Source organism: Neolamprologus multifasciatus, chromosome 12 (assembly GCF_963576455.1).
Source record: "Neolamprologus multifasciatus chromosome 12, fNeoMul1.2, whole genome shotgun sequence".
NCBI lineage: Eukaryota > Metazoa > Chordata > Actinopteri > Cichliformes > Cichlidae > Neolamprologus > Neolamprologus multifasciatus.
The window spans coordinates 23,285,850-23,296,256 of record NC_140450.1 but is presented as its reverse complement, the minus strand read 5'-3'; the positions used below and the strand labels follow the sequence as shown (position 1 = coordinate 23,296,256).

General features: G+C 40.7%; 1 protein-coding gene across 2 annotated transcripts; it reads left to right on the top strand.

Moving 5' to 3' along the window:
* The first annotated feature begins 2,863 nt into the window (after positions 1-2,863).
* On the top strand, positions 2,864-9,570 carry stc1 (stanniocalcin 1). Of its 2 annotated transcripts, none has more exons than XM_085180980.1 (4): positions 2,864-3,223; positions 4,956-5,095; positions 5,218-5,429; positions 5,942-9,570. In XM_085180980.1, the coding sequence occupies exons 1-4, from the start codon at positions 3,043-3,045 to the stop codon at positions 6,240-6,242; spliced, it is 834 nt and encodes a 277-aa protein (XP_085037106.1). In that variant the 5' UTR covers positions 2,864-3,042; the 3' UTR covers positions 6,243-9,570. The 2 variants fall into 2 exon arrangements, with proteins under 2 accessions (XP_085037106.1, XP_085037105.1); XM_085180979.1 differs by having other exon boundaries at positions 2,870-3,223; positions 4,953-5,095.
* The last annotated feature ends 837 nt before the right edge of the window (positions 9,571-10,407 follow it).

Here is a 10,407-nt window from a genome sequence, read left to right as displayed (position 1 = left end):
ATTATCCTTTCCCCCTCCCAGAGGACGCAGGATTGGTCTTCTCAAATGTGTTTGTGGCATGGCTACGTTCCAAAAAAGCAAGAGAGTGCAGTGATGTGCTAACAAGGATGAGACTTCCAAACTCATGAATAAACTCTCAATTCATGTCTTCAGTTTCAGTTGAGCCACACCAAAGCTTGCGGGGGGTTGGGGGGGGGGGGCAATAAATGCAAGAGCAGCAACAAATTCAGAAAGCATGGATATCAGCTCAACATCTGACTCAAATCTTACATTGTTCACATTGTTGCTTTGTTACATATTTTTTCCAGGGAGCGCTAACAAAACCAGTAAGCATGCAGGATGGGTTTTGACACGCTGTTTTCCAAACTTACTTTGTATCGAGAAAAAGCAGTAAAAAGAAAATCACTTTACTGTAAATACAACGGTGAAAGTAAAAATGTGCATTAAACACCAAAACTTTAACCTCGAAATAAAAATGTGTCTCTTTCTTTACTAGAGGGGAAGCCGCAAGGGGATTAAAATGAATTAAATGATAGACCTTCTAGGTACAACATGCAACTTAGGCCCCTTCGCAGATGATTTATTGTGATTCATTCATTAGCCTGCTAAGTTCATGTTATCTTTTCATTACAAAAGCTATTGGTGTAGTCGGCATGTGGCCATATTTGGATTCCCCAGCGAGAGATAAAGTGCCAGCAGCTTTACATCATGCCTGTCTCCTTACAGCACTGTGGGAAAAATTAGGGTTAGAGTGCAATTATTGCCAAAGATAACCAGAATGCAGCAGAGGGGCTTGACGAGGGGAAGCTGTGCTCTCTGAAAAGTTACGCTAGTTTCATGGAAAATATTTAAAATCCCCTCACTAATGTGAACACTTACACTTGGCACAGAGAGGCAACCTAGTAAATGAACTACACGTGTGACAAGACAGATGAGAAGAAAACCACACTGGAGGAGAGAGAAAGGAAAGCATGTTTCTGGTGTAAGTCTAAAATGTTCCACACTCTGATTATCAGGACATTTCAGCTTCCTCAATGTCTGATTCGGCCTGAATTGGCTGAGCATTGCAGTGGGTGAAGAGGCGTGAGGCTTCCATGATAAATGATAGCTTAGAGTCCCACACATCATCCTCTGTGTGCCGGCACGTGCAACTGCAAGTAAGTGCACTGCAAGACTGAACATTTTCCAGTTTTAGGAAGAGGCAAATAGTTAAGAGCAATCATCCGCACTTCACATCAGCACTACAGGTAGTTTATCTCGCTGTTACATGAATTCCCTAGGCTAAAGCAACAATGGTGCCATCATTAAGCACAGTTCAGGAAAATGCCAGACTGATAAAGAAGACATGTCATTTGAATGCTCTGGGTTGATATTTGGACAAAGCTGTTTAAATCTGGTAAAGTACCCAGAACATTTGACTAAAGAAAAAAAAAACGAAGGTGGTTAAATACACTTATATTAGCGGTTAAAAGGATTTGCATTTGTTGAGCTTAGGGGCTTTAGAAAATAATTTAGGGTTAAGAAGTGGGCTGATTCTCGTGTTTTCCTTTTAAGGCAAGCAAGACTTGCCTCTTGTAATGTAGCACAATCCCAGAGTGCCCTATAGCCAAAATGATCAAAAAGCATTTTAAGCATTTTAAAGAAGCAGTGGTATTGTAATAAAATGTAATAATATCTCCATAATGTCAGAGTAAGAGAAATAACAAGAACCACCAATAAGCAATGGGGTTATGAGCAAATTTGTGGCATTTACAGTAGCTCAAGGCACCAGATAGTCAGCATAAAGCAGAGTTGCAAAGTCTGTCAGTATCAGTTTGGTAAATGCAGGCAGATGTATAGTAGCTCTACAAAATGTTTTACAATGTGTTTCTAAGCCATCCATTCACAAACACTCACCAATGGCAGTGAGTCACCATGCGAGGCATTGTTCTGGCAACAGGAGCAGTGTCTGGTTCAGTTTCCTGCTCAATAACACCTCAGCATGTTTAGGGACCAGGGCTCGAACCCCTCCAACCCCGTGATTAGAGCCAATTGTCCGTACTGATGAAAATGTGTTTGATAGTTGTGTGGCTATGTGAACTACAATCCAATCTTCTGCTTCCATATTTTTGCTTTGCCTCAAATTTCACTGGACAAGTGAAATACATTCTAAAAGTGGAAAAATGTTAAGACAATGTTGAATTCATAGTAAAACATAAAATTTAGCATCATGTGCTGCCGCTAGCTGACACATTTGTCTATGTAATTGTTGATTGTGACGGAAAAAATAAAGTCATGATACTAAGTCAAGATTTCTGCACATGTTAAAGCTGACCTAGATGACAAATGCATAGCTATTTATCTGGATTTTCCAATAAATATCATTTGGGAAATAAATTACATAAGTGAAGGAATAAACTGGTACCTCCTTCTTGTCCAAATAATCGTTTTGCAACAGCGTCTTACCTTCACTTTCATTATACAGCCAATCAGAAAAAGACATTTTCAGTTACCATTGGATACAAATCACTTTAATCAATTTATTCCACATATACGAGACATGGTTGATCTAATGGCAGATCAACTATGTCTTGCATATGAGGAATACACTGATCTTCTGCAATTAGGGTCTATTAGCGGATCATCAAAACTGATGAAAATGGTGACGGAAAAAGACCACATGCCTGTAGCATGTGATAGAGTCTTAATTAGCCCCCAAACTGAATCTCATTTGAAAAACATGACCAAAAACACTTACGGTACTGAAAATAAATTTTCCTAACCTGAATATGGAGCTGTATGATCAATTAATAGTGGACGGACTAAGCCCAAGGTCTTGAATACGATCTGATTGGTCCAACCGCAGAGCTCGTAATATTCAGCGCTCCCATATAAACCCGTGCAGACTTGACATCGGTGCAATTTGTCATGCAAGTCAAAAGGATAGCGAGGAGTCCAGTGTAGAGCCACAGCTGACAGCCTACTCGCAGTAGCCTTCATTTGTTCTGTTTTTGCGCTGCAGAAGGTTTTTTTTTTTTTTTTTTTTTTCGGGGCGCTCTTCTTATGAATTACACACAAAGCAGGAGGCGTCTCTTTGCGTTTAGTTGTGTTATCTGTGTTGACAGGACGATGCCTTTGAGAACCGGACTTTTTCTCCTGCTGGTGCTGAATGCATCAGCCTATGAAGTGGATCAAAACGAGTCCTATTCGCCCAGGAGAGCACGCTTTTCTGCCAATAGCCCTAGTAAGTAACACGCTGCTTCCATCTGCACATCTCAGAGTGCACTGCTTGCTTTCTTATTTTTTATTTACTTCTATCTATTTATTTTTTATTTTTTTCAAATGCTCAGCCTAATCTGTATAGATATCTTTCCTTCTCATAAACGTGTTGGCCTATGCAGCCGTTTCTGTCTTAACGAGCGCGTTGATTCGCGGAGAAGGCTGCGGGATTAACGCTGTGGTTTTTGCCGGTGTCCTGCCGGCAACAGATGAGCATGGAGCTTGGTGCTGACACCTGAGAGTGCAGGCTGTGTCATGCTGTTAGTGTCTTTCTCTTGGCTTCCTCCTTCTGCTGCATCGGTTCCACTATTTAGCACTAAAGCGGATTGAGAGGCTTTAAACACGGCGTTTTCCGGATATCGCGGAGCATTCTGGAGCCTTGAAGTTAGAAGAAGTAGATCACAGCATTGTGCACCGTTGCACGAAGCAGAAAAAAGCAAAACTGCTTGTCACTGGGTTGTGTCTTTGGGATTAATAAATGCAACCTCTTTTTTCCGTTTCCTTATGTGTAAAGGGAAAAAGCCCAAATCTTTCTAATAACCACTAAGAAAAAAAAGATCCGCCGCTGTACAGCATAAATCTGTTTGGCTTCATTCAAATGGTGAGTGTTAAAAAATATTAATATTGTTTGACTACAAAGGCACAGCTCAGTGATAAAAGGCAGTGGGTAACAGGGATGCTCTTCCCCTTCTGCAGGAATTGCTTCATCATCATCATAAGATTTGCAGCTCACTCTCTGTGTTTCCAGAGCAATCTCTAGTCCCTGGTGGCAGATAGACTTAATCTGACTGTGCAGGTCAACAAAAGGGCCCAGATTCAAAGCCCAAGAAGGCTCTGGGCTCCTCTGTGACATGTCTTAATGGTTATTACAAAGGTTTTCAGCCAGGCTGTTTGCCATCTTAGCGGATTCTGAGATTAAGGATAAAGAAACAGATTGTTTTAGACCTCTGTCTAGAAGTGTCAAGATTTAAGTCAGCTCCGGGTGTGTGCATGTGCGTCCCTGATGGCTAACATCATTTTTTCTAAATTTCTGGCACGTGGATCGAATGCTGCTGCAGCATGGCTGTGTCACAGCTCTGTCATAGAGATGGGGGTTGCTAGTGGGTTAATCATGACGTGAGCATGGCAGCATTTTGTGAACATTTAATTCATTATGTAGGTGTACATGGGATCGGTTCTGGAGGCAGAGTCCTCAAGATCAACTTGACAGCTATTTTGTGTAAAATAATTGAAGACAAAGATTGGTGATAGAGTGTGTGTGTGTGTGTGTGTGTGTGTGTGTGTGTGTGTTTGAGGGGTGCAACTGTATGTTTATGTGTGTCTACAGGCATGCCAACAATTTTCAGGAAACTCTTTGGTATTTCTGGCGCTGTTCATCCAAGCACTGCTGAAAAGAACCAAACACTGGAATATAAGTCCCTGCCAAGAGAAAAGTGAAGTGGTGCCAAATAATGTCTGAGACTCTTTGAGTTGTAAGGTGTCCAATCTTCAGTCAAGTCACTGTTTGCCCCGAGTGACTGTCTGTCTGTGTTTTGTGAAGCACCAAAGTATGAGAATTCTCTTTTGTTCGCTGCATTTTCTCTTTTAGCTGAAACCCTGGCAACCCTTCAGTAATGAGCTTAGTGAGTGTGCAATGTTTCCCAGTGAACCCACTGTTGACTCCCCTGCTGATGGTTCATTCTCTGTGCCCACAGCAGATGTGGCGCGCTGTCTCAGCAGTGCCCTCCAAGTTGGCTGCGGAGCCTTCGCCTGCCTGGAAAACTCAACTTGCGACACAGATGGCATGCATGACATCTGCAAGTCCTTCCTATACAGTGCTGCTAAATTTGACACTCAGGTATATGCTTTCATTCTCTGTTGCTATGTGCACATGAGCTGTGGAGGATTATATGGGCGTATGTGTCAGGACAAGAGTGTTTAAAGCACTGCTGTTTTGTTTTTTTGTGGGTTTTTTTACAGGGTAAAGCGTTTGTGAAGGAGAGCCTTAAGTGCATTGCCAATGGCATCACCTCGAAGGCATTCCTCACCATCCGCCGCTGCTCCGCCTTTCAAAGAATGATATCCGAAGTCCAAGAGGAGTGTTACAGCAAGCTGGATATCTGCACGGTTGCCCGATCAAATCCAGATGCTATTGGTGAAGTGGCACAGCTGCCAAGTCACTTTCCAAACAGGTGAGATCGTCCTCTGCTGTATGTGCTTTACAAGTTTTCCCAAAACCAAGTTAAGGAAAAAACCTTTGTGAATTTTAGGCAAATAAGAGACTACAACTTGTTTATGAGCAGCATAAGCAATGACTACACTTGTCTTGATTTGCATGTTTTGATTAGCATCAGCGTTTTGCATTCTTTCATGCAACAAAAGAAAATCAAACAGGAATGTCAACTTTGGATGGTTTCATTCCTATTGTTGTTGTAATACATATAGAATTGCAGTTTGGGAGTGGATACAAAAGGATAGAAGGGTGGAGCACGAAGCTTAGTAGGCCAGCGACTGGAGCCGGGATGGTTACGCCCATAGAGATGACATCAGGCCATCTAGAATGCGTGCATAGAAATGCTAATTTTGAACCATTACAGATTACGATGACATTTTTTCTTGCTGTGCTGCACATTTTGTCCTTTTTCCCTTTTAAGCCCCTGAAAAAAATGTAAAAATTCATTCTGTGATGCCTTTGTGGTCCAAGGTTTTATGGTAAGCTGCTACAGAGCCTGATGGACTGTGATGAGGACACGGTGGATCGCGTTAGGACCAGCATGGTGTCGCGGCTCGGCCCAGAGATGACCATGCTTATTCAGCTGCTGCAGAACAAGCCCTGCCCATCCACCGCTGTGGCTGCAGCTGCCGCCATCCCAACTGGAGCAGAGAGCCGTGGGAGCTGGCGCCTGTCCATGGGTCCCCATGTGTACAAGATCCAGCCTAATCTGCGAAACAGAGACTCTGCCAGTCATTTTGGCAAAAAGCGCTCCGCCAGCGACAGCTCCTAACTTCCACTTCCACTCACCCCCTCGAAACACCACAAAAGCTCCTCTATTCCCTAGAGGTGATACCAATCTATTCCTCTGCTAGACTGGAAGTTACAGAAATCCCACCTCTAGGGAATGCCGGACCACCCGTAGAGTCTACAGAGTCGATATCAGTTTGATTGTTGTTATATTATATATCCTACACTTTAGACTCGAAAGAACCCCACCTTCCATAGACTGTTTTCAAATGTGCCCGCTCACAGTTAGTGTTGAACAGGAGGCTGCTGCAATTGTGCGACGTGGTCCTGTTCGCTCCTCTTATTGTCCTTTAACAGAGATTAATTCGTAAGTCTTTTGACGCTAAAAATGAAAAAAAAAGGAGAGAAAAAAAGAGAAAAAAAGTGTTTCATGAATCTAGAGCACAAGCCAGTACTTTAAAAGTAAAAAGAAAAAAAAAATACAATTTCATAATCCTGATATTTGTTCATGAATAGGAAATCAGTAGTTTGGTTATTATTGGTTTATTTGTAGGAATGGGTAATTACTAGTAGACTTATCTAATATTTCTGCATTGAGATCAGTCGAATTGTGAGCATGAGATGTGGCAATGAGTTTCATTACTGTTTTTGACACTATCATAACACTTAAATGTACTGTATACTAAGTTACCAGAGACAGCCATAGCTAGCCCTCTAAAAGAGAGCGCTCATAATGGAGTGAGGTCTGTAGAGGTTTTATGCTAACCTTTGAGAGGTTACCTTAAACTGACCAAAAAACTTCAAACTGCCCTGAATGCTATTCATGAAATACCAAAATTGCGTATAGCTATAGCACTTATAGATTTTTTTTTTATTATTATTTCTGATGGCAGATGTAGCCATGGTCATGTGTTTTAAATCATTATCCTGCATGTAAGGATTGTTCAGGTCATGGCCAAGTCTATCAGAAAAAGTCCTTTTAGCATATCTTGTATCCAGACACTTGCAATGCATAAGACTGTTGAGCTCTATAGTATATCTAGTATGGGACCATGCTTAGTGAGATCTGTGTCCATGTTCTTAACTGAGTGCGAAGCAGTCGTGTGTGCGCGCAGTAGCTGATTAGCACGTTCACCGCTGAGACTGAGAGCAGAGTGTCTTCTCGGACTGATGAGCATCACTCTCTGAGGTGAATCATGTGACATGCACACTGGCTTCCAGGTCAAGATGGAGAATGACTATTTAAAGAGAAAAACAAAAGCCTTGTTGGAATGATATTTATTTTCCTACTATATTATTTAATGTTTTTTTTATTTTAATGCATTATTGTAGTTTTAATTAATTTACAGATTTAAAGAGCAGTTCAGTCATGGCTCCTATTTGAACATGAGCTCTATGCCAAAAAAAAGTGAGCTGACACTCTGGTGACTGAATGGGACCCATGTCATGACTCTGTGCTGGCCATAGGGGAACAAGGTTGGTCATTCAGGTCAGGTGATCTACTTCGCGGAGGTTACACGGGACCACAGCAAAACATTAGCTTAGTTTTTTGACACAGTTTCTGGTTGTCGGTGCAGCTGCTAGATGCTCACGTGTGGTGCTGGGGAGTCGTGCACGTTATTGAATCTAAACCAGGTAAAACAAACATCAGCACCGGGGGGCCTGTTAGGGAAGCTTCTCGATGGTTCTGCACTTGCTTGCAGTGCTTTTCTTTGCACGGAATGAAGGTGAGGCATAAATTTAACGAATATATGACACATAATCCGAGACATAACCTTTGATTTAGGTTGAGCCACATCTCTCACAGCAAAACTTTTGATCTATTTTTGCTAAGACTGGCCTTGTATTTAGCTAGAGTTAATGATTCGATGGGTAGCAAGGCGAAATATAAACATAGGCAGCGTTTATGTAATAGCGCAATGATTTTGGGTTACTTTGGATGCTCATGCTTTAGGCTGTAGCCAAGCAGTCGTGCATCCGTTAAGCAAATATCTTTCAAAAACAAATTTCACAGCTTAGAAGGCCAAGACAATCATCCCAAACCAGTGCACGATCATAGAGCCACAGTCACTAAGAAGGGTCTTGATGCTGGTGTTTGCTTTTATAGATAGATGGTGGAACTTCAATAGGATAATCCATGGCTTAGTTTAGAGAATAAAAGTATGTTGTGTAAGTGAGTAAATATTTGTGCACATTGAAAATGCAGTATGGAGGTTTGAAGTTTGAACTAAGAATGGGTTGAGTTCACTACTATACAGGTTTATTTAGCAACTATCCCATTTTTAATCTTAAACCTCGCAATTCGGTCGTCTTGAAATTCTTTTACTCTCAAGTCGTGAGAAGTAATTGCCTTACGTTTGACTTCAGTCAATAGAAAATGAGCTGGACCCAGTCCTGTTTAAAAAAAAATGCAGAGGATTACTAGTGAACCGAGTGACGCTCAGACCAGAAAAAGAGATGTTTTATTTTTCAGTGTCAATTTAATAGCTATGTTAAAATTCCAAACTATGCAATAGTCACACACAAAGGATTCACAGCAACACAGAAATTGACCTTTATTTCATTCAGTGCCAGCTGATGCTGTGTGAATCAAGCAGCAGCATGTGTGCTCTCATACTGCACTCACAGTGTGAAGGCGATGCTCCTCTATAATGCTTTATGGTTCTGTGTTTTACTTCTTTCAGATTTTTTTTTACACTCGCATTCGTTTTGTTCTGTGAATCGTTTCTTTTGTGTCGTGTGGTGCAAACGGACAGCTGTTCTGAAGGAATCTCTTAGGAAGTTAAGAGCTATAGTCACACTGTAGTATATCCTAGCTTATATTTTCTGTTAAATATGCACTTTGCATCTTAACCACTATAAAGGGCATTGAAACATTCAGTACATGTGCAACTGAGACATATTTTATTTACACAGCGAATGGAGATAAGTAGGAATATTTTGCATCCTGAAGGGTCAGGGCTTCTTCATGTGCTATTGATACATATGTCTATATCTTTGTTGTCCATGGGTAAATCCAAAACCCAACAGCTGCTGCTAAACTGTTACTAGCCTGATCGATGCTGTCTGGATGCCCCTCCACTCTGGCCGCTCTGATCTGTCAATGTGCAGTGAGCTCAGCATCGGTCCATATTTGCATTTAAACACACATTAATGTCTATCCATGTCTTCATATTTATCTCCTATGAACATTCTCCATGTCAAATATATTTGGCACGGGCAAATTGACTGTTTCCTCACCAAGTAAAATGTATTGGTAATTTTAGAGAATGTACCTGTATACTGAATGTCTCGTTTGACAAGGACAGGACCGAGATAGATGACCGGTGAAGGTTATTTGGGGAAAAAACAAACAACAACAACAAAAAAGAGAAGAAAAGCTTTTAATTTCTTTCTGTTTCAGATTTGAATTCAGGTATAGGGCGCTTAAGGTGGTACTGGAATATTGTTCAATTGACCCATGGTGAGTTTTGTGAAACTGTTTCTGTCAATGCTAGAGACGAAAATCTCCCTGACCTCTGGCACTTCGTGGTACTCTTTCCTCTCAAGACTTGAAATGCATAAATAAATGTTGTTGTGCTTAAATGAAATCGAAATGCTTCAGTGACTAGTAAAGTTTATTTTGTATTCATATATATATATATATATATATATATATATATATATATATATATATATATATATGACACTTATTTTAATATCAGATTCAAAAAGTTATTGCTAATTTAGGGAATTACTGAAGTTCCTGATACAGATGCTATGTAACGCATGATTGACCCTTGTGAATCACTTGCACTTTAAAATATACCCATATACGTATATGCCCATACTGTGTATATGTTTGGGTTTTTCCTCTGTACTGAAAAGTCATGAAAGATACAAATGCATCAGTTGTCTGTCTTTTGCTGATCAGAAATAAAATATTTATCATATCTGGCATATGGTATGCAATATGTTGCTTTGCTCTTCTTTCACTTGTTCCGATCTTTTATAATATGCTGATATAAAGTCCCTTAGGCTCGCATTTTTTTTCCCACCAGCTTGCCTAAAAATATTCACAAATGTCTCTTGACTTGACGCCTTCATTTTATCTACCGGCAAACTGCAACATGTGCAGTTTAATGATGGAAACTGAGGAGAGAATTTTCTCATTACATAAGCTTTGAGATGCATTTATGTTCAGACTATAAAAGATTTTAAACTACGAC